The sequence below is a fragment of the Amorphotheca resinae genome (assembly GCF_003019875.1).
Source record: "Amorphotheca resinae ATCC 22711 unplaced genomic scaffold M430scaffold_6, whole genome shotgun sequence".
NCBI classification, from domain to species: domain Eukaryota; kingdom Fungi; phylum Ascomycota; class Leotiomycetes; order Helotiales; family Amorphothecaceae; genus Amorphotheca; species Amorphotheca resinae.
In genome coordinates, this window is record NW_020194476.1 from 1440952 (window position 1) to 1461790 (window position 20839).

At 50.1% G+C, this 20839-nt stretch overlaps 10 protein-coding genes across 10 annotated transcripts; 5 read left to right on the top strand and 5 right to left on the bottom strand.

Moving 5' to 3' along the window:
- Positions 1-1061: 1061 nt before the first annotated feature.
- M430DRAFT_242666 (hypothetical protein) lies at positions 1062-1685 on the top strand. The gene has a single exon (XM_024865039.1). The coding sequence runs from the start codon at positions 1197-1199 to the stop codon at positions 1557-1559; it is 363 nt and encodes a 120-aa protein (XP_024721031.1). The 5' UTR covers positions 1062-1196; the 3' UTR covers positions 1560-1685.
- Positions 1686-1915: 230 nt separating this feature from the next.
- On the bottom strand, positions 1916-2979 carry M430DRAFT_102543 (hypothetical protein; the record flags this gene model as incomplete). The annotated part of the gene is made up of 2 exons (XM_024860804.1): positions 1916-2027; positions 2084-2979. 2 exons carry the CDS (start codon positions 2977-2979, stop codon positions 1916-1918), a joined length of 1008 nt encoding a protein of 335 aa, XP_024721032.1.
- A 418-nt stretch (positions 2980-3397) lies between these two features.
- Positions 3398-6078, top strand: M430DRAFT_50675 (hypothetical protein; the record flags this gene model as incomplete). The annotated part of the gene is made up of 5 exons (XM_024868164.1): positions 3398-3471; positions 3534-4153; positions 4213-4244; positions 4299-5621; positions 6070-6078. The coding sequence occupies 5 exons, from the start codon at positions 3398-3400 to the stop codon at positions 6076-6078; spliced, it is 2058 nt and encodes a 685-aa protein (XP_024721033.1).
- Positions 6079-6087: 9 nt separating this feature from the next.
- Positions 6088-7555, bottom strand: M430DRAFT_42329 (hypothetical protein). The gene is made up of 2 exons (XM_024867547.1): positions 7343-7555; positions 6088-7283 (listed from the first exon to the last, which is right to left on the bottom strand). The coding sequence occupies exons 1-2, from the start codon at positions 7403-7405 to the stop codon at positions 6360-6362; spliced, it is 987 nt and encodes a 328-aa protein (XP_024721034.1). The 5' UTR covers positions 7406-7555; the 3' UTR covers positions 6088-6359.
- Positions 7556-8996: 1441 nt separating this feature from the next.
- Positions 8997-10248, bottom strand: M430DRAFT_42330 (hypothetical protein). Its single transcript, XM_024867548.1, has 3 exons — positions 9806-10248; positions 9197-9746; positions 8997-9145 (listed from the first exon to the last, which is right to left on the bottom strand). Exons 1-3 carry the CDS (start codon positions 10014-10016, stop codon positions 9121-9123), a joined length of 786 nt encoding a protein of 261 aa, XP_024721035.1. The 5' UTR covers positions 10017-10248; the 3' UTR covers positions 8997-9120.
- A 1451-nt stretch (positions 10249-11699) lies between these two features.
- Positions 11700-14180, top strand: M430DRAFT_28099 (hypothetical protein; the record flags this gene model as incomplete). Its single annotated transcript, XM_024865760.1, has 8 exons — positions 11700-11760; positions 11828-12203; positions 12254-12325; positions 12380-12503; positions 12554-12730; positions 12777-13043; positions 13091-13208; positions 13255-14180. The coding sequence occupies 8 exons, from the start codon at positions 11700-11702 to the stop codon at positions 14178-14180; spliced, it is 2121 nt and encodes a 706-aa protein (XP_024721036.1).
- A 77-nt stretch (positions 14181-14257) lies between these two features.
- On the bottom strand, positions 14258-15506 carry M430DRAFT_35135 (hypothetical protein). Its single transcript, XM_024866687.1, has 3 exons — positions 15133-15506; positions 15033-15081; positions 14258-14861 (listed from the first exon to the last, which is right to left on the bottom strand). The coding sequence occupies exons 1-3, from the start codon at positions 15187-15189 to the stop codon at positions 14608-14610; spliced, it is 360 nt and encodes a 119-aa protein (XP_024721037.1). The 5' UTR covers positions 15190-15506; the 3' UTR covers positions 14258-14607.
- Positions 15507-15772: 266 nt separating this feature from the next.
- Positions 15773-16707, top strand: M430DRAFT_140135 (hypothetical protein). The gene is made up of 2 exons (XM_024862648.1): positions 15773-16052; positions 16139-16707. The coding sequence occupies exons 1-2, from the start codon at positions 15849-15851 to the stop codon at positions 16436-16438; spliced, it is 504 nt and encodes a 167-aa protein (XP_024721038.1). The 5' UTR covers positions 15773-15848; the 3' UTR covers positions 16439-16707.
- A 433-nt stretch (positions 16708-17140) lies between these two features.
- M430DRAFT_101781 (hypothetical protein) lies at positions 17141-18893 on the bottom strand (the record flags this gene model as incomplete). The annotated part of the gene is made up of 2 exons (XM_024860741.1): positions 17141-18704; positions 18757-18893. The coding sequence occupies 2 exons, from the start codon at positions 18891-18893 to the stop codon at positions 17141-17143; spliced, it is 1701 nt and encodes a 566-aa protein (XP_024721039.1).
- Positions 18894-19250: 357 nt separating this feature from the next.
- M430DRAFT_102346 (hypothetical protein) lies at positions 19251-20698 on the top strand (the record flags this gene model as incomplete). Its single annotated transcript, XM_024860786.1, has 5 exons — positions 19251-19364; positions 19416-19562; positions 19631-19781; positions 19831-20043; positions 20094-20698. 5 exons carry the CDS (start codon positions 19251-19253, stop codon positions 20696-20698), a joined length of 1230 nt encoding a protein of 409 aa, XP_024721040.1.
- Positions 20699-20839: the final 141 nt, after the last annotated feature.

The window sequence follows — 20839 nt, forward strand, 5'->3', positions numbered from 1 at the left end:
CGGGTGCCAGCTTGGACACATCGGCCCTGGCCAATTCCTACTGCCCCCGAATTAATTACCCTCCAACTGCACGCAGACTTACAACTTCGCCGCGTACGCCATATACGCCCTACCTTTCCATTTCATATCTTCACGACTTGGCCTGGCCTCCAAGCATGATAGTGGTTACCGTCGCATACACCACCTCTCCCACTTCCGGGGTCCTCATTTAACGACTATATCAGCCCTGAATGCGCTACTCTGACATACACGTCTGTTGCTGATATTTTCAATCTGATACTGATTGGAGGCCGTGGAGACACTATCATCAAAAGAGGTATCAAACACGCCTTCCGCCATATCCCTGTGGCACCCAACTGGCAATGGCTTCTTGGCTTTGAGTGGCATTTCCAGTATACCAATATTACCAAGAGGCCTGCCTCCCCTTTGGGCTTGATACGGCCTCACTCATTTTCAACCTCTTCGCAGAAGCGCTACACTGGATTCTACAGACTTTCCTAGGCCTCCGCTTCCTAGCACGCTACCTTGGTGACTTTATGGCTATTATCCGAGTATCGATTGCTACCCCAGGTCATGTTCAACAAACCAAGTGCCAACATATATGGCTCACCGATTACCTGGGTGTGATACGCAACGATTCAAAACGTGGACGGAACTTTTGGACCTTGCTTGGAAGTGAATTTGACACCCTTACAATGGAGGCCGACCCCCAGTCCGTCAAGGCTCCAAGCTATGAACACGCACAGCTCCTCTATTTCGGCCTAGATCCAAAACCACGAGGTATGTACAAATCGGCCGTGCAAAATCATATCTTGTATTGCTCTATGAGCTCCCTGGAAGCTGGCCACCAACAGTCGCCTCCTTGCCTTAGGCGGCTGGATAACTGCGAGTCACGGGGAGCTCTCTACAAGAATCCACCCAGATAAAGCCCCAAACAGTAGAGAGCTACCTGTCCTCGGTGAGATCTTACTGTGTTGACCGCAATTGGGACACTTCCATTTTTCACAACGCCCATATACGTCGTCTTCTCAAGGAGGCCAAAAGCCTCTACCGCTCTACCAAAAAGGACCGGCCCCGTGGCGACGTCCAATTCGCTCCGAACTTTGAGTCTCTAACCCTCACACTCAAGTCAAGCAAGACCGACGTCGAAGACACTGGCGTACGTATCATCATTGCCCAAGTAAGGACCCCACTTTATGTGGGCTATGCTGGCGCTCTTCCAGAGGGACCCTCAGCCTCCGAACAACCCTCTGTTCAACTTGGGCACCGGCAAAGGTTTTACCAAGAAAGCTTCAGAACAGCTATGTCCAAGCTTCCTCGAAACAGGCTGTAACCCCCGCAACTGGACTGGTCACAGCTTCCGTCGCGGGGCGGCCCAGCATATCTCCGATTTTGGCATGCTGCACCATGAGATTCGGTTGTTGGGTCGGTGGTCCTCGGACGCCTTCAAGCTTTACTTTACAGCGACACCACGCCAGCGCCAGCTAAATGCTATGGCATCCCCATTGTACAACACTGACACGTTCCCTACGCTGGCTCCCCCACTGCCACTGGCCTGAAAAGCATCCCTGGGGTTAGTGGGTGCGAGTGTATCCCCAGCCGAGTGAAAGTGCTCTATTTTTATGAAAGTAGGGACGGATCCCCGTATATATAGTGTTTCTAACGAGTGTGATTTGAATCGAATAGTGAGCTGGATTTGAATAAGTCCTTGAAACGCCGAAGAATCGTTGACGAACCCTTGAAGAGCTGAAGAAAGTAAGCTGGAAGGCTCTGGATTCGGTATTGCCGCAACAACAAGCCGTCAAAAGTTACGCGGCTTATACAATGAGTCCACTTTCCCTGCAACATACACTATTATATCACCCTTAAAGAAGCTACTTCGTGTAGGATATGGTTGCGTTATCATCAGGAGACTTCAGATATTCGACGAGATACCTGGTTGGATCTTTTCCAGCTTCTGGAGAAGCTCGTTGAAAAACTTCTTCTGTACCTGTTGACCCCATTTTCCGGTGACGTGGCGTGCAGGGCTTTAAGTGGCAGTTAGGCAAAGGTAACGTAACAAAAATGGCGTGGAAATACTTACATCTCGACATGGCAGTCTGATATATACTGGCCATTGCTTTCTTGGCCCGCCAGCAGACCGTGAACCAGAGCGCGGCTACCTTCTTCAGTGGAGCGGGCTAAGAGCTTCTCCATAATTCTAAATCCGTAGTTTTCTTGTTCTTCGCTTGCCAAGTTGGACTTGCAGAAACTTGGATTCGGCGTGTTGATGATGCATGATCCCCTGCCCGAGGAGCGGGACCTCTCAGCGAGCTCACGCACAGCGTAGATAACGAGCAATTTGCTCAGAGGGTATCGACCAGCCATGTCAGCTTTCTGGGGATCGTTCAGCCGGTCAATGATGCTTTGGTTGTTAGGATCTAGCTCTGCTAGTGGGGCCATATAATGTAACGCGCTGTTGGGGATCACATAGCGGCAGATATGTCCTGTCTGCTGCCCGGATTCGCGCATTTTCGGCAGGAGAAGCAGATACAACAAAAAGGTACTGATGACGTTGACATTGAGAGTCTTTTCGTTGAGTTCACTCAAGCCAAAATTGGTGGTCATGATACCAGCGTTGGCTAACACGCCATCAAGGCGTGGAAGCTGAGAGGCACGAGCCGCGAAATCCTTGATGGAATCGTAGCTGTCCATATCGATGGGCCAAACTTCAATAGACGACTCTGGTCGACTAGTTGAATTGAGAATCCTTTTCTTCGCGTCGGCGCCTTTGGCAGGAGTCCGTACAGCCATGATCAACTTTCCTACTCCGAGTCGTGATAAGTGACGGCTGGCTTCAAATCCAAGGCCAGTGTTAGCGCCGGTCACAATGAAGGTTTGATTTGACAGCTCTGAATTTCCAATCGGGACGGGGAGCTTCACGAAAAGGTTTGAAATGATGACGGAGCTAGTCCCGTGAATTGCTGAGCGGACAGACATGGCGGCCTGTGAGTTTGGATTCTTGCCGAAGGTATATCAAGAGTCTTTGAGTTTAGAGGAGCCGAGATAAATGAGAAATATGCCAGGAAGCCATTTTATATTACCTTGGCTTATGAAGGAGGGGCACTCACTTGAGCATTTCAACTTACACGGACTTAATATGTCCTTTGGTTAGCCATATGTGCAACATCAACACAAAACTTGGAGGGGAACTGAAGGACGCTGATTGTTTCGGGGGTAGCACACTGGATCTCTGTCTGCTCGGCGGAGTTAATATCTCCGCGACCTTGTGCCTTGCCACCAGGTACAGGCACTGACATCTTCCAGTTGCAAAGCTTCTTACCACCCGCTCATATAATTGTCGTGTGGGAAAAACGAAACTTTAGACAGCAATTTTGTCTACGCTTCTATGGCTACCATGGATGCGGGCCTTAGGAAGGTGGAAAAACGAAATCGGCCGCCTGTTTCCTGCGAGCCATGTCGGACTCGAAAGTATACTAAATTCCTGTCCCCCGAATATCACGGCCAAGACGTGCTCACATATGTATCTACAGACTGAAGTGTAATCGCGGTTTGCCATGCGATGCCTGCAAGAGGAGAGACAAGTCTTCACTTTGTAACTATACGGCCAATGCCAGTCGAAGCAAACCTGGACCCTCCAAACCGCGCGATATAAAAGACAGACTGAACGCCCTTGAGAATTTAGTGTCTTCCTTTCTGTCTGGCGACGCGGTCATCCAACCTGGGCTACTTAGTGAAAGTGAACCCACCATAGAAGACGGTGAGATTATCGCATCATCAGCCGAACACGACAATTGGTCTGCAAAGCAGGGTTCAGCTCTTAGCAGTTCAGATAGAGCAGAAAATGTGCTTACCCCAGAAGCCCCTCATCTTCAGGAGACTGGCGACGGTCAAGTAAACTACATTGACCCTAGCCATTGGCTGTCGATCTTGGACGACATCAAGGAGGTTCGAGAGCACTTATCCGTGTCAAATCAACCTATATCACAGAACAAGACACGTTTTGATATGGATCACATGGTATCAGACGCCAGTCTTCTATTTGGCTCAAACCATAGTTCGAGCCTTGACGACATTCTAAGCTCGTTGCCATCTCAACCCATATGCGATATGCTACTCTCTTGGTATTTTAATTCCCGGTTCATGGTTCTAGGTAAGATAAAGACATCCAACGTCAGCTGAATTGTGCCATTAACTCGGACGCCTGCCAAGGCATTATACATCCAGCCAAATTTCAAGATGAGGTAAGTCTTACACTTTTGTCACATATGCGGCAGTAACTCACAGAGGGTCTATAGTATGCAGCATTCTGGGAGTCACCGTCGACAGCACCGCCGCTTTGGACAGCCCTTCTGTTCTCTGTTCTCAGCATCACAGCAAGCCTTCGCCGGATATCGAACATAATAGACCCCGATGGGTCGATCCCCTCGATAAGGGTACTACAACAAAGAGTAGTACAGTGTCTCGTTCTTGGGCGTTATGCCACCGCTAATGCACATGCACTTGAGGCGCTTATACTCCATCTCCAGAGTTGTTTTTTGAGCAACGACGCTCTCCCTGTCGATCTGTGGTTTGAAATGGGCACCATTATTCGATTAGCATTTCGCATGGGTTATCACCGTGACCCAAGCAGCCTAGCTGGAATCTCTCCTTTCAACGGCGAGATGCGGCGACGAGTATGGCTTAACATATTCCAAGTGGATGCATTGATGTCTTTCCAAATGGGGTTCCCAAGCATGATACCAACTGAGTTCTGCGACACTGAGGTCCCGAGAAACTTGGAGTACTCTGATCTCTATGTTGACATGACAGCACTGCCACCATCGAGGCCTCTTTCTGAGCACACGCCGGTTCTTTACACTATTGTCAAAGCCGGCGTGATGGGCGTCTTCAAAAAGATTGTTGCCCATACACAGTCGCTCTCAATTCCGGCTTACGAAAAAACAATTGTGCTAGATACTGAAATGAACCAGGTATACAGCATGGTCCCGGACCCCTTGAAGCGACGAGATGTCAACCGCTCCTTCATAGACCACTCTTCTCTTATATTTCAACGCTGCACAATAGAGCTCCTTTACCTAAAGGGACTCATCGTCCTTCACCGACGATACATCAGTTATGAACTACAAAGCCCTAGCTTCGAACCCTCACGGTACGCTTGCGTTGTAGCAGCTCTCGATATTCTTTCCCGCCAGGCAGATCTGCACAAGGCATGTGAGTCCGGGGGGCGGTTATACGAGGACCGGTGGATGATCTTTTCATTGCCCGTACATGATTTTCTTTTGGCCGCCATGGTGATCTGTCTGGATCTATCCGTCCGCATGCGATCCCCAAGGGGAGCCTCAAGCGAAGTAGGGGATTATTCGCAGCTTGCTGGCAGAGAGTACCGAGCCCTCCAGACGTCTCAACGAATATGGGCACTTAACAGTGTAGCTTCTCCTGAGGCGCACATTGCAGCACTCGCCCTTGATCTGATGATCAAAAAGGTGGCAGAGAACGACGTTGGTCTTTTCGCCCTGCATGATGTTTCATCTGTGGACACAGATCTAGTTGTCGATTCAGAGCTGCCTTACGCAGATGCTATGTCACAGATGATCGACGGATCTGAGAGCATCGACTGGGTGAGTTCACAAGAACCAGGCAGAACATGGCAACTAGCCTTCTGATCAAAGCAATAGGGTTTATTGGACCAGTATCTCCAAACCACGGATGCCACGATCACAGATGCCGCAATTGAGAATGTGTGTCATCTGTAGATGACGGGACGCCTATTAAACTCAATATCTATCCGATATCACTATCCTACGACATTCTAACAAGCGTTTTCCTTGGTATTACTGAAGCAATACTATCTAGGATGTTGGACATCCGCTTATAAACATTTAGAAAAAAGTCTAAACCACCTCGATGCCTAGGAACCAGACGGAAAGGACCAAACTGCTTTACTCCGGGTTGTAGGGAGTAGACACCTGTAGACAACCACCTACTCTTGAGGTCGTATTAATGTGTTAACAAAGATTAGTGATGAACGTAGTGCGCTTTCATGGGCTTGTGACGAAGCTGATACAGTTGGATTGACGCCTGTGGCGTGAACTCTGCTTGAATACTGCTCTAAAATTGTACAGCTAGGTACTAAGGTAGATATAATGGATCCTGATGCTAGTCGTATATCAGAATTATTAGTTCTAAGTTCATACTAGTGAATCTAGTTGGGTGTTTGTTGGTATTCGCCCGGTTGCTATCGTCCTTGTCCTTGATATCTTTCCACCAAGTATTCCCCTGTTCTCCTTAACCTAAACTGTCCTCCTGGTATTCCAAAAACGCCTATTCCCGGACTGCAAAGCATTCTAAATGGAGTTTTACACACTCTCACCCTTAGCATCCCCTCCGCCAACCATTCCCACAACTCGTTCCAGGTCCTCCACTTCACCTTTCCCAAGTCGCCTTCCTTCTTTTTGCCATTCGCCATCTATAACCTCTCCCATCTCGCCCAATTCCAGGCCCCGTACGTTCTCCAGGTGCCTTCTTGTCTCCTTTTCCACGAATTCTAATCTCTGCCTCCTCCAGCTCTTTTCTTCCTCCCCAACCAGACCCTGCTTGTCGTCACCATTTGCCAAGTTCTTTAGCCGCGGTTTCAAGTTCTGCAGTAATGCCTTCAAAGCCGGCAATTGTGATAATGCGAATGAGGCAGTTGTGCTGATGGGATGCGATCCATCGCCCGTCAAATCACCCCTATTCTGCAAGAACGCAAAAGTAGGATATTCCGGCTCTGCATCATCCTTGGGCTCCGTTTTTGGGACTTGGTTGGAAAGCAACGCCTTCAGTGATGAGATCGTAGCTTCATTTTTCGCTGTTTCGGCCAGCAGCAACGAATGCAACTTCTGTGTCTCCCTCAGTTTCCTCCGCTGGAGCGCAATCGACTCACTACTCGGCGCATCGGCGTCGTGTGTAAAGTTCAATCCCTCGTAATGACTCAACCGTACCCAGTTCCTGACTTCCGGGGGCACGCTCAAGACGTTCCTCAATGCCCACACCTCTAATTTATCAAAATTCTTGTCGATTTTGGCCTCGAGCAGCGTTTCTAGTTGATGCACCCCGTTCTCGATCTCGAGCTTCGCTTTCTCTTGGATCGCTATGGCGGCTTCTTCGGCTTCGGGAGAGGTTTGAGGGGGGATTTGAAAGCCTAGATTGGCTGGGTCGGCGGAGAGGAGGCCTTTCTCGACGGCATCGGTCGCTTTGAACGCGAGGGTGTTTATGCTATTTATTATATCATCGATCAAGGCCTTTTCGCAGATAGTCAGCATGTATAGAGTAGCAAAAGGCTGGACGAATGGTAACTGACCGCTGGTCTATAGGTTAAATGCTCTGTCAAGAGCGTTGTATCTGAAGTGATCGGCGCGCTCATTGTTGTAGCTAACAGGTTTTGCGCCCACAGTCAAGGAAGGACAGGAAAATATCCAATTTCAAAGAATTGGCCGCGTTAAAGAGGTCAGTTAAAGGGCCATAAATATCGGTGTTCTCTTTACTCATAGGGATGCTATGGGAGGTTGTTGTGAGGCCTGGTTGCTGACTGCAATTGCTGACTGCAAACAAGCGGGAAGACGCGCTGCCGCGTTCTAACCCCGTGACTTTCCCCTTCTGTGACGAGGGGGATTTGTGATAAGGGAAGCCGGCAGAATAGCTCGCCGCCAACCACCTTATCGTACCTTACCTTAAGGTACCTGTACCTCACTGTTTAGGTTCTACAAAGATCCTGCACAGAATTTTGCGATGTGCGACAAAACCTTCCGATAACCTGGGGTACTACTTCACGTGCCTTATCCTACAGGTAGGTTCTTCAAGGGACTCTCAGAGATTTTTGCGATGTGCAACAAAAAGGGCTGTCTCGCCTGATAATCCAGGGCACTGTATTTCAAGTTGCCACTCTTCCAAGCTTTGCGATTGTGCTACAGAACCTTTCTTCTCACGTGCCAATGAAGTACTTCACCTCCTCACTACTCCCGGCCTTCCTCAAACCCCATATGCGATCACCCAGATCAGCAATCTTTAGTTTAATGCAACGCCAAAGCATTGTTTCCCTTGGCAAAGGCTTGAAACCTCGCGACTTCAAGCTCAGACCAAATGCCCCACTCCTCTCCCAATCCTCACCAGGATTATGAGAATCACGAGAATCATCATATGGTCTTCTCCACCCGTCACAACATCTCTCAAGATCCCTACCTATTCCCTACCTATTCCCTATTCCTCTCCCACGCAGGAGACCGAGCACTGTTCAAGGTTTCCGGGACTTAAACCAACTGTTGGCGTTCGAGTCTGATACTCGAAGCTCTGTCGAGTTCGACTCCTGCATATGCCGCTGTTCGAAACCCCGATCCCTCGTGATAACCTTGGTAAACGAGATACCTAGGGATGTGGGTAGGTAGATAGGTAAGTACGTAGGTACCTAGGCAATGTTTTGTTTCTGCTGTCAAAACACACAAGCATGCATGCTGTGCCCTCTCAGTGATAAAGGGGTACAGTACACTATCCGAGCAAACCCCCGCCTTCCCCAAGTCTTATCGTTCGCCTGCCGCCCCCCGGTCGTTTGATCACCCCGCTCTGTCATGAACGTGTGTAGTTTCAGAATATGCGGAGCTGTAATGATTCCTAGAAGAAGAATGTAAGCCTCACCAAGATTTGCATTGTTATCAAGGATGTGATGCTTTGATGTCGACTGGGTATGATGAAAAGTTTGGCCGCGTCTTCGGAGTGGCTTTTGAGAGGGGTGAGGTTTCGTGTGTGTGCGTGTGCAAGCAAACGCGGCATCTAGATAAGCAGACAATATATAAGCCAAGATGGTGTTTCAAAGTATGTCACTCGACTTCACCAGGTACGATGTGATATCTGCTGTGACGGCAGTGCCAATAATTCCCATGCATTAGTTCTGCCCATTTCTACCAAAGCCCCAAGTGAACAATTACAATCATTTCAGCCGTTTTTATCCTCTTTGCTGATCCAGCCAGGAACCCAAATCGTAACAGCATATAGATAATATTGCCCCTAAACGCCACATAGCCAGCGAAGCCCCCAGGGGTATGTGAAGTGAACCAAACAAGTCTTCTACCAACCGTCTAGTATTTTCTAGGCCTTCTTAAAGAACCAATACCTGTACCAATAGTCAGTTGATGTGAATGCATAACATGAATGGATGACTTACTCAGCAGCGTATTGTACCTCAAAAGCAGCAGGCATCCCGGCGCAAGTCGCCGGTGGATTTCCTCCAGCGGTGTTGACTCGGTAAACTTCTTCCAAGTCACCAGTAGCCCCATCTTCTGCGATCAGCTTCAACCAAGCAACCGATCCATGGCCAACGCCACCCTGTCCCTGGGGCGAGCCTGCTGGAGCTGGGACGGAATTGTTCTTTGAACAAGGTGCGAAACCTATGTCCATCGCTGCTGTGTCAAGGTTGAATGTGGGGGTAGTGAGGTTTTGGAAGTAGTGGTGACCGCTGATGAGGAGGTTGGTTGGTGATAGAGAGGCTTGGTTTACATCAGTGAGATCAAATTGAAGAGCCACATTTGGAAGGACAGAGAGAAGATCGGGATAAGTTGATGCCACGCATGTTGAGTTGTAGAGGGTTGCCATGGCGCCGACAGCGAACGGTGCGGCGCTCGCATCCGTACCACAAGTGTAGTTTTGGGTCCCTCGACCGATGGCCACATGCTTCAATGTGAGGCCTGCAGATGGTGGTGGTAGAGGGGTTGTGGCTATTGGAAGTGGCTATATTAGTTTCTGATAAAGAACTTATGCCGCTGAAATGACTTACAAGCAACTGGCATAACGGCTTTGCTAAGATCGCACACAGGCGCCTCTGCCATATTCTTCCCTGCTTGGACTTTGGATGCCAACATTTGAAAGTACTCTGATAACACTCCCATCTCCGCGGATCGCTCAGCGGCTCCGGTCGAGTAGGGATAGGTCGGGGCGGAAAGAGCAACGGCGTACAGCGCAGCGGCTACCCATAATCTGGAGAACATGCTGAGGGTCGGGGTGAAAGAAGTAAGAAAAAAATGATGGGAACAAGGTGGGGGATAAATACGAAGAATGGAAATGGAAATAGAAGAGAAGAAAGGAGAAAGGAGAAAGAAATGCCGAACAGGAACAGGAGGGAAGAAGAATGGAAGAGGGAGGATATATAGATGAGAGAGTGTGCAGATCGTAGATATATATGATTGACAGGGGCACAGACGACCACACTGGTGGGATTCGAGGTACTCTTATACTTTGATAGACTGATATCAGAAACGGGGAGCCCTGGGCCCATCATCTTTGGCAGGCCACTGCAGAATGCAGATTTGCGAGATCTAATTCAAGAACAAGACAGCCGCTTGTCAGGGCCCGCGGGGGGCGGCAGCGGTCGAGGCCGCCTAGTCCACATAAGGATGGTTACTGTTAGCCGAGCGGTTCATGACCCGTGTTAGCTGTTTTAGTATTGGTCGTTCCAAAAAAAGCCCAGGGCAGACGCCATAGCCATGATGATTGGCCTAGATTTCTCCAAGGCCGTCGCGTGTAGCAGGGGACAGGTTCACGAAGCGGCCTAAGCGGTCTAGAAGATCCAGCTACCCTGCTTACTCCGCTACACTGTACTCGAGTACTCCCCGTAAGAATAGATCTGCGCCATGCGTATCACCACTCCCGAGGGGCAGAAACACTTCGCGTCTGGAATTCTGCAGTGGTCTGCAGACTGTTCGCGACTTGCGAGATTGCGGATGTCTTTATTGACAGACTTCTTTTGAGACTTGAGACTCGAGTATGTCACTGTTGTTTCCGTAGTCGATGACCTACAAACATTTGTGTATATCTATGTACCTACCTATAGGAACTCCTCAGTGACAGTACTCAGCCTGACCGTTAATGAAAGAGAGGAACCCTGACCTGGCCATTCTGTCAAGGATATCGAAGCGCGTCATTCTTCAGCGCCCAGAATAGTCCTAGTGCAAACGCCTCGGCGGCTACGACGCATGGAAGGCGTCCGTCGGGCTTCCAAAATTTTGATAATAATAGAGACCTAGGTAGTAGGTAGGCAGCTTAGTATAAAAGATATAACAATAAGAATCTAGAGTTTGTTATCATTGCCCCAGCTGGTTAGGAAGTCTCTCGCCGCGCTTTCTGTCCGTTTCAGAGGCTAGGTCACGTGCACTGAGCCTCCAGTACCAATGCCCTGAAAACCTGCGAACCATTGAAGATAATAACCGTATCCTAGGAGATGTATCATTCAGCCTGACCTTTACAATCTGACAAGAGAGATTTGAGAATGATTGCCTCTGGCGGGAAGCCACAGCGAATAGCAGCCAGGAGGAGCCGTTTCGGCAATTGAAAGTGCGCGCGCGAGGCTATGGGAATATTCCCGAGGCTGGGAGGCTTGATTGGTTTCAGCGATCCAAGGCTTCAGCCCTTGATGAACATTGGCTCGTGGTCGAGTCGCTCTCAATCACCCAGGCGTGCTGTGCTACATTCCTAATCGAAGAATAGTCGGGTGGAAATAGAAGGACTGTGTAAAAGGGGAGGGCGTGTCGCGTCGCTTGTTACCGTAGTCTGTATTAATAGAATCCTTCCACAGAAAAGCCCACGCGTGGCCCGGCTGACTGGGCTGTCAAAGACTCGGAGGAATCTACGCGCTGCAAACCTTGGTTGAGGCGTTAGGAGCTATTTCTGCAACCATGGCAGAACGGCCAGAACGCGACGAGAGCATCGTCGACCTGCTCGCCGACTTGGAAAACGGTAAGACACGCGTCGTCCCTACGCCATCAAGTACTATTCCGTGCACGAGCGCTTACACCCGTTATAGCTGCTTCGATACCTGCAAAGCAGAGAGCCGTCAAGGTTTCAGGCGTCGTGGAAAGGGTCTGCTCGTACGCATATGAACATGGCCTCCCCAATGCATCCCTGGATCAGCTTGTCGACATTATCACTCGACCCCATCAACTCGACCAAGGGAGCCTTGGCAGCCTGATCAGGAATCTGTATCCCGCGAGCAAAGTTCCAGATGGCATCGTTGTCAAGGTTCTCAGCAGCCTCGGTCATGGTAGGGCCAAACCTTCCTATTCAACCCAAGCAGCCCTGTTAAAGTGGTTGGTCATGGTTTATGATGTCCTCGAAAACCAGAGAGTATTATCACGTCTCTACAGTGTCCTGTTTAATCTCCTTGATACCATTGCCATTAGGTATGCCCCATTTGATGCTTCTGAGAGCAATGCTCACTACCTTATTCCAGACCCCAATTATGTCACGTGCTATCCCTGATCACACGGCGCAAGCATGTCAGGCCATTCAGGATTCAAGTACTGTGAGTTTATGGATCTGAAAAGAGTCTATCACGTCGATGCTAATGGGTTTGAAGCATGGAGTTGACACGGCAGGCGGGGAACGACCCACCCCTTGTTGGACTGATGAGGGTCTACAAGGACTATTATCCAGATGTGATTGTAGGTGAGGTGACTTCTGGACGGGCGTCAGTATTCACGGTAAGCCGCTCAAGCGTTCTCGATGGAATACTTTTCTAAACGAGGCTCAGCATCCAAACCATGAATGGCGTCAAAGACTTGGGGAAATACAAGAGACCCACCTGAAGAAAACACAAGACACTCTACCGCCTGAACAGCGGAGTTTCAGGGTCACTCGGAGAACAGCGAGAGGAAAGCATAGCACATCTTCTCTGATACCAGAAGTGCACACCTCGCATGCTCAGGAGGTAAGTGGGCCATGTCTATTAACTTGATTATGAGCTAACAATATAGTCGTCCGTCACTCTAGAGGAGATTGAAAATGTGAGCGATTTTGTGCGGCACCTTGAGAGGATCGAGTTGCCGAATCAATTGGTGGCAGCTATAGGTGATCCTCTATTACAGAAGTTCCTACAGCTTAAATCCTCAGAAAGCACCGCGCGGCGGATCGACAACTGGCTGTTAGCATTCTTCGAGGATCAGCTGGAAAATCCAAGTTCGGCTGAGGGCAACATTCTGGACATGCTTGAAGCAATTCGAGAGTACACACGATATACAAAGGTATACTCTCTGCAGGATGCTCCGTAGCTGATGCTGATGGGTCTTAGCGACTGCCGCCGGCTTGTTTAACATACCTCAAGTCCATGATTTCTTCTTGGGATGGTTCCACAGGTCGACAGATCATTCTCGATCTTCTAGCTTATGTTCCTATAGGTCCATTTGAAGGTACGTACCCTGAAACAGCCACGAAGACTACCACTGACACATCTAGAACTTTACCAGAGTCTTTTTGAACCACTCGAAGAGGCTATCTTGGACAATTCGACCGAGTCAAAACTTGCTATCCTTACCTTCTATACTAATATTCTTCGCCAGTGGACAACATCTCTCATCTCCCAAGATCAACAGTCCCCCCAAGACGGGCCGGCTATCAGTTCTCTGATAGACCACGCCAACGTCCTCGCCCTCACCATTCTCCAAAGCTCCTTAACCATCACCACTTGCTCAACAGTCCTCACTTTCTACGAGACCATCGCGTCTCTCCTTTCCCATCCCGAAGCAAGCGCTACAGCCCGCATCATCATCCCCCCCACCGAATTGATCTACACCCTCTTCTTCACCCCCTCCCTCAGCACGCTCAGCCGCCTCTGCTCCATCCTCGCCTTCTACAAGCGCGCCTTCGAACACGCCATGTCCTCCACCAAGTCCCCCGTCCCCGATCCCCCGCCCTACCCCCGCGAATACGTCAACCATTTCAACGGCTTCCTCATGGACATCTGCAACTGCATCTGGCGGTCTCGCGCCTTCAACACGTCGGATACCAACGCTCTCGGCTGCCTCCTGCCCGCGCCCACCACCGCCCTCCTCGCGCGCTACGTCGCCGGCCTCGACACCTCGCTCTCCCTCCCGGCCCTGTTCAGCCTCTCCTTCTCCCCCGTCCTCTGCCGTCCCGCCATCGCCTACGTGCGCGAGCTCGAGGATCAGGCGGACCCGAGCACCATCGAGGTCCGCCATGCGGGCCCCGTGACCCAGGCCTCGTTGAGGCAGCTCGAGCGCGATGCCGGCCTGAGGCTGTCGTGGGCCGATTATCGACTGGGCGTGTTGCGGCACCTGGAGAAGAGCGGCGTCGTTGGCGTGGGGGAGTTGATGTACAATACTATGAAACACTTGATGACTGCGAGGGAGAACATGGCTTAGGATTGGAGTTAAATGTGTTTGGTTGGTTGGTGCGGCAGATACTAGTCGATTTGACTGCGCTTCAGATTCATGATAATCTCAGGTACCTTAAACATATTGCGCCGCTGTTCACGAGTACCTTATATGCATACCCGAGATCCTCGATATTCCGAAACGGAAGATCTCATCCTTGTATGTAAAAAGTCCAACATGCGATGAAATTGCTCTTGCAACTATCCTTAGGTATTTTTATCATTCAAACCCCGTTCTAGCGGCACACACACACGCCCAACTCCCAAAAAAAACCATGGCAACAGAAAAAGACCAGATACCCTCCGTAGCTAGAAGAAGGACGCTCCGACTAGACTCCGTCCCTCGCTAATCACACTACGCATATCGTACAAAATCATGCCCTCGACCGCCTCCCGCTCCAAGGGCGGAGACGGGCCTATAACTCTCTGCCCGCATCGGACACGACCGAGGCAGCGCCCACGCTCCCGGCGTGGGCAGCGAGCGTCTCTTTAACCTTCTCGAGCAGAATGGTGGTGGTAGCGCTCTCCAGCATGGGTTGGACGGCAGCCCTGGCGCTCTCCTCGCCGTTGTAGTAGAACCAGGCGCGGTTGGTGAGGAAGGCGAGATGTTGTGGCAGATACAGGGTCATGGCGATGATGATCATGCTGAAGAAGAGGAAGAGGAAAGAATCTAAGGCGGTTCTGGTGAGTAGGGGTATATATATATTTTTTTTCTTCCGTCTTGGGAGGGGGGGGCGAGTGGGAGGGCGAGGTGGCGGCGGAGCACGCGATCAGACAAAAGGGGCAAGAGAGGGCTTTTGGCGAAGGCGGTATTGTGTTCGGTATGGCATGGAGGGCTTACTGAAGATGAATTTCTCGGTCGGCGTCAACATGTAGAGGGAGAAGGTGACCTGCGGGCTGTCAGGATCTGCGGCTCAAGGACTAGAGGCGGGAGGGCAAACCTCGTACTGATAGCGCTTCCTCTGCAGCCAGCGGAAGGTGGAGGCGAACATGGACATGGCGGTGGGAGAATTTCGTGAGGCAGGGGGGGCGAGAGGAGTGAGGTTCTGGGGTTGAGAGAAGACGAAGATTCGACACAGTGAGGCTGTAGATAACTGAGGTGGGAGGGCGAAAAGAAAAAGAGAAGATGGAGATGGAGATGGAGACGGAGAAAGAGAAAGAGAAAGGGAGTGACAATGGGGGTTTGGACCTTTCGCAGGGGGGGGGGAAGAGGTCGAGCAGCACGAGGGAGGGAGGGAGAGGAGACTCGTGGAGCTTGTCCGTTGTGGGGAAGATTCGAATCAATCAATCGGGGAGACTGCGCGTCCTCTCTCCGAAGCAGCGTCACTGACCAGCGTTGGCCAGCGCAGTAACTGTCCCAGTCGTGTACATCGTGGTCCTAGTGTGCCTGAAACGGGCCTAGCCCCGACGGCACGGGACCCTGTGCCTGTGCACTGCCCTGTTGCCGCTGTCTGCATAACTAACCGATCGTGTATAAGTCAGTGTTCCCAAGGGAATAATGAACCTTGCATAACCTCGTTGATCCCGCCAGCCTCGGTACCTTACCCACTAGCCTCCACGCGGTTAACCTTCTAAGTTACGGTCCTTGGCCAGAGACAGAGCCAGAGCCCAGAGTCCAGACAACTCAACACGGCTAACCTCATCCACACCATGTACCATGATCCGAGCCATTCTCCCTGCCCTTAGAAGCGCTCGACGTCGTGTCTCCGATCATGTCCTGACCGCATCCGTCCCCCGACGCGCCCTTGCGGTGTCCACGCCAGCATGCGCCAAGAAGATGCCCGATCGCCCCGCGCCTCTGAGTGAGGACGAGTTCACCGAGGCCTTTCTCAAGGGCAGCGGTCCTGGAGGCCAGAAGATCGTGAGTGCCGCTTAATACTATTCCCCTCTTGTGAACCCCGGACATGAGGTTAGAGGGGCGTTTGGCTAACGGACAGCCGAAAACAGAACAAGACCTCCTCGGCCGTCCAGTTGAAGCACATCCCCACCGGCCTCGTTCTCAAAGTGCAGGCCACACGATCGCGGACCCAGAACAGGAAGCTGGCGAGGCAGCTGCTGGCAGAGCGCGTGGAGCTCCTAGAGAAGGGCAAAGAGAGTAGGGCTGCGGTGGTCGCGGAGACAAAGAGGAAGAAGAAGAGCAGCGCCGTGAAGAAGAGTAAGAGGAAATATCGCCTCTTGGAGGAAGCCAAGGCCAAGGAGGCTGCTGAGAAGGGTGCCCCTGGAGAGGATGAGAAGCAAGGGCCTTGATAGAGCATTCGGGGATGGCCATGGCCAACCCGAGGCTCTGTCGGATAACCCAAAGCACAGCGGCGTCTAGATGACAATGATTTGCTCCCGTGGATCCGCGTCTCAATTACCTGCCGTCAATGTCTTGACAATTCCCAGCCAGCCGGATACAATCAAGCTGCTGGAGAGACCTGGAGTCTAAGGCAATACGCGGAAAGCAGAATACGCGGAAAGCAGAGGGGTGATGGTGATGGTTCAAGGCTCCGGGAGTTTATGTCTGTAGATGCTCCATTCGAAGTTGCTCAATGTATCACAGATTTTGTCGACAAATTCTTGATTGTCGTGCACCAAGGCTGTGTGAGTACCAGGTAGGTGCCATCGAGGATTGTGAGTGACTGGAACGAACTCAGCAATTGGCCTCTTGCATTTCAACGCTAGTGGTGTTGTTCAATTACAAGAGATCCCGCTCAACTCGGTGATTCAGCCTGCACTTTCAAAGAAACTCCTTCAAGTAACAAATAGATACTAGGCAGCATTTCCCTTCATTGGCTCATACATATTCTTCGTTATGTCCTCGGGTTCAAATTTACACACTATACGCCCAATGAATCCGTCCTTCCCCTGATATCCAAGTCTCAGGCTAGCCATTAATCATTAATCCCGCGTCTATGTACACCTCTATCCAATAAGCTGGTAACCAAAACACCAGACAGAAAGGGTCCTTCAATCCGAACCAGAGTCGAAGTCAGAGTCAGTCTCTCTAAACAAAACGAACTCGAATCTGCCATCCACTTTCGCCACGATTCTCTCTTGGATCGTGGCCTTCTGTCTATCGCTGAGGTCATAGTCCAGCCTCTGGCTCATCACCGACAGGACAAGTCCTTGATTCGTCGGTTGGAGAGTCGAGATATAGTCGAGGAGGCCATCGTAAGTAAAGGACGTGACGGCGTGAGCATTGAGTGCGCGAAGGTGACGGAGACCCGAAATGGAAGGCCATATGGCATCCGTCACATCGTAGCCGCTGAACGAGAACTTCTCCAGATTCGGCAGACTCGACGCAAGTCGACTGATTTCAGGGCTGCGGAAATAGTCCGATGTTTCACACAGGTCTAGCTCTGTGAGGTTGGTTAGTTGTGAGATGCAGGACACCAACGTGTCGATATCATCCCGGAAGGCGCCTTCGGCATCAGCACGTAATATCAGTGATTCCAGACTGGTCTGATGTGACATTGCCTGGTGAAAGCGCTGGTTGTTGACCAGGCTATACTCAACCAACTCGAGTCTTCGGAGTCTAATATTGTTACGCAGGCAGAGGTCTGTCAATATTGCTGGGGCGCTTAAGAACTTTTTGAGACAGAACTCTTTGAGTCGTTCACAACGCCCAAGCCAGGCGAGGATTTCGAGAAATATATCGTTTTCGGTTGCTTCCAGGTTGATGAAGCCATCGGCGTCCTGAAGATCCAGCGCCTCGAGAGCTTCGCATCCTTTAAGAAGAGAAAGGCTCCTGATCGCATCTGGCTTCAAATCGTCTAGCTTCAGTGCCTTTAATGAACGCGAATGGTTGTTCAACGCTGAGAATGTTTGAGGGCCAATGCTCTGGGCGCTGAGAGCTGTGAACGACTGGAGACTGTTCGATCTGAGCGCACTGAAAAATGAAGCAATGTCAGAATCGACATTGTCTCGCAGACAAAAGCAGAACGTCAGGTCATCAAAATTTGGACAGTGTTTATTTATGACAGTTGCCACGTCTTCGTTCAGAACAGATCCGTCATAAAGCGTAATAGTTTTAAGCCGAGACAATCGACTGGCCCACCTTGACAGCGCGGTGGTGCTGATATCGCCAGAAATCTCTTCAAGAGCAACAATAGCCTTGTTGCGATCTGCTGCATCGCTAACATAGCTGGTTATGTATTCTCCAACAAGGTCGAGAATGGGGGCAACATTAAGGCGTGTTTTTGTACTTCTAGTCTTCTTCTTGACGGGCGTATCTTGAGATTTGTAAAACACAGTCATATCACCGGCAAAGAAAGTATCAAGAATGGGTTCTCGGAAGTGGCTATCTTCGAGGAGGGAGGCGAGATTGCGGAGATCTAGAGACCGAATGTATAGGCAGTAGGGGTATGCGGTGTTCCCAAGGCTTGATCGGATTATAGACTTCCACAGCAGGGCCCATTTGGAGGCGAATCGCTTCTGAAAAGCGACGCCATCCTCCCATGTCATAGTTTGCGTTCCTGGCAGTTCGGTATCGGTCTCATCGTTTCGAAAGTATTCTGATTGATTGTGAATTCTATAGCTTCTTAGTCAACACTCTATGAAGGCGAATTGAAGAAAGGACTAACCTGTAAAGCCATGAGATAGCTGGGCTAGCAAAAGACTTCCCTGACAAGGCACAATTGAAGAGGCTTCTGAAATCCAGGCGATTTCCAAGCTCCTCACAAATGAGGACAAGCACGTCCGCTGGGAGAGTAGCAACCATGCTGCAATTAAGTAATTCAATGCCAGTCAAGGGTGCTGACTATATGTGGAAGCTGTTAAGAGGTAACAGCTTTCATAATATAAGAGTCCAATCATAGAATTACGTGGAACTCGTGATGTTGATATAATCTTCTGTATTGGGGAAACGCGGGGTTGATAATCGCGCGCCGCCACCTCTAGCACGCGCTCCGGCTTCCGAACGCCTGAGTGAGGCATCAACAATTTCCTCGACCACACAGTAACGGACCACATGAAGCAACGAGAGAAACCTCTTATTTATATTCAAACTTCGAATTCTGATCATGTGGATTGAGAAGTGTTACCTTGACTTCTCATAGTAGGATATCGAGTATTCATCATGGCAGTCTTGAGCTTCACACTCGGCCCCGAGTCCTTAGGCAAGCTCCACGATGCTCTTGTATGCCTGGGAAAGTTCAGCGAGGCGGTATGCATAGAAGCAGTCCATGATAAGGTATTTTGCACCCCTCTCTTTTGAAAGACTCGCAAATTAATCGATATCCAGCTAGTTTTGACGGCTCTGAATTCCTCAAAATCAGCATATGCCTCTTTTACATTGATTGGGAAGAAGTTCTTCACCAAATATCAATTCAAAGGAACTTCTAATAGTAACCCGGCGAAGGACAGATTTAACTGTAAGATTTATAACAAAGTTAGTCATCTAAGTTCTTAAATTGCTAGCTGGCATTGGTTGTACATGGACTGATAGTATTTTCATAGGCGTTGCTGTCAGTATTCAAGGGCCGGGTGGCAGACCCGACGAGAGAGAAGGACACAGCTGTTGAAAGATGTGATATCTCTGTAGAGGACGGAGAAGGCAAAGCAAAGAGTCGTTTCGTTATCAAGCTTGTGTGCAGACATGGTATGATGAGTCTCTATTCGGTTTCTTTTCTCGTCTAATATATACTGCTCTGAAGGAGTCCTCAAAACATACCGTTTGACGTTCGAGCCTGTTTCCCCTATGCATGCTCTATTCGTCAAGGAATCGGCGAATAACACCTGGTCAATCTCGTCCAAGACTTTACGGGAGTTCGTGGAGCATTTTGGGCCTGGAACAGAACAACTTGACATATATTCCGAGGATGGTCGAGTAAGTCTTACCAGCTATACAGAGAAGATCATGTCCGGCAATGGTGAGGCATCAAACCCCAAGCAGATCCTTTAATACTAAGTATCGTGACAGAGATCTTAAAGCAGCCTTTGCACACTACAATTTCCATAGATACTTTGCAATTTGGCGATTTCTCTGTTGAAGAGAAGCTCCACATTGTGATCAGCGTCAAGGATTTCAAGTCTATTATTGCCCATGCTGGAACTACTAACACAACCGTCAAAGCTCTATATTCTCGTCCGTCTAGTCCCATGCAGCTGACCTACAGCGACGACGGGATATTAAGTGAGTTCATACTCATGACAATTGGAGAACACCGAGGCGCTTCGGCCACACCCGCGCCGAATGCGTCCCGAGCCAACTCCAAGAGACCTGCATCAAGACAGCCCTTAGAAGCCACACCAGGGGCAAAGAGAGCTGCTACCTCCGAAATGCCACCTCCCCCAACTAGCGCTGCTCCAAGTATTAGCCGTGAAGCCACCAGAAGTAAAGTCACGAGACCATCTCCGCCACCTCCCCAGCCCAGCATCCAGTCGGAGGCCCTTTTCTTCCCTGAAGCAGACGAGGATCGAAGATGGGATCCGGTCAACTATGACGAGGAAGAAGACGAGATGCTGTTATGGGATGCAGGTGGAAATACTGTATGCAAAATTTACCGTTGCTTAGTAAAAAGCTGACAGTGTATCACAGGATACAACGACTATGAATCCTGGCACTGAGACCCCGAGCCAGAACATCAATAGCCATATCCGAATCAATGCCCAGAATAATGCGGATACTTCTTTGCCATCTACTCAGCGTATAGCGCCGACTCAACG

What these genes read in the sequence shown, in the direction of transcription:
- M430DRAFT_242666 (XM_024865039.1), top strand. Translation starts at nt 1,197, where the DNA reads ATGTGGGCTATGCTGGCGCTCTTCCAGAGGGACCCTCAGCCTCCGAAC.
- M430DRAFT_42329 (XM_024867547.1), bottom strand. Translation starts at nt 7,405, where the DNA reads ATGAGCGCGCCGATCACTTCAGATACAACGCTCTTGACAGAGCATTTA. An exon ending in ATTTAACCTATAGACCAGCG is followed by an intron (nt 7,284 to 7,342) that starts GTCAGTTACCAT and finishes ATCTGCGAAAAG; the next exon opens with GCCTTGATCGATGATATAAT.
- M430DRAFT_42330 (XM_024867548.1), bottom strand. Translation starts at nt 10,016, where the DNA reads ATGTTCTCCAGATTATGGGTAGCCGCTGCGCTGTACGCCGTTGCTCTT. An exon ending in AGCCGTTATGCCAGTTGCTT is followed by an intron (nt 9,747 to 9,805) that starts GTAAGTCATTTC and finishes CACTTCCAATAG; the next exon opens with CCACAACCCCTCTACCACCA. An exon ending in GAGGTACAATACGCTGCTGA is followed by an intron (nt 9,146 to 9,196) that starts GTAAGTCATCCA and finishes CTATTGGTACAG; the next exon opens with GTATTGGTTCTTTAAGAAGG.
- M430DRAFT_35135 (XM_024866687.1), bottom strand. Translation starts at nt 15,189, where the DNA reads ATGTCCATGTTCGCCTCCACCTTCCGCTGGCTGCAGAGGAAGCGCTAT. An exon ending in GGAAGCGCTATCAGTACGAG is followed by an intron (nt 15,082 to 15,132) that starts GTTTGCCCTCCC and finishes GACAGCCCGCAG; the next exon opens with GTCACCTTCTCCCTCTACAT. An exon ending in GACCGAGAAATTCATCTTCA is followed by an intron (nt 14,862 to 15,032) that starts GTAAGCCCTCCA and finishes GAACCGCCTTAG; the next exon opens with ATTCTTTCCTCTTCCTCTTC.
- M430DRAFT_140135 (XM_024862648.1), top strand. Translation starts at nt 15,849, where the DNA reads ATGATCCGAGCCATTCTCCCTGCCCTTAGAAGCGCTCGACGTCGTGTC. An exon ending in GTCCTGGAGGCCAGAAGATC is followed by an intron (nt 16,053 to 16,138) that starts GTGAGTGCCGCT and finishes AGCCGAAAACAG; the next exon opens with AACAAGACCTCCTCGGCCGT.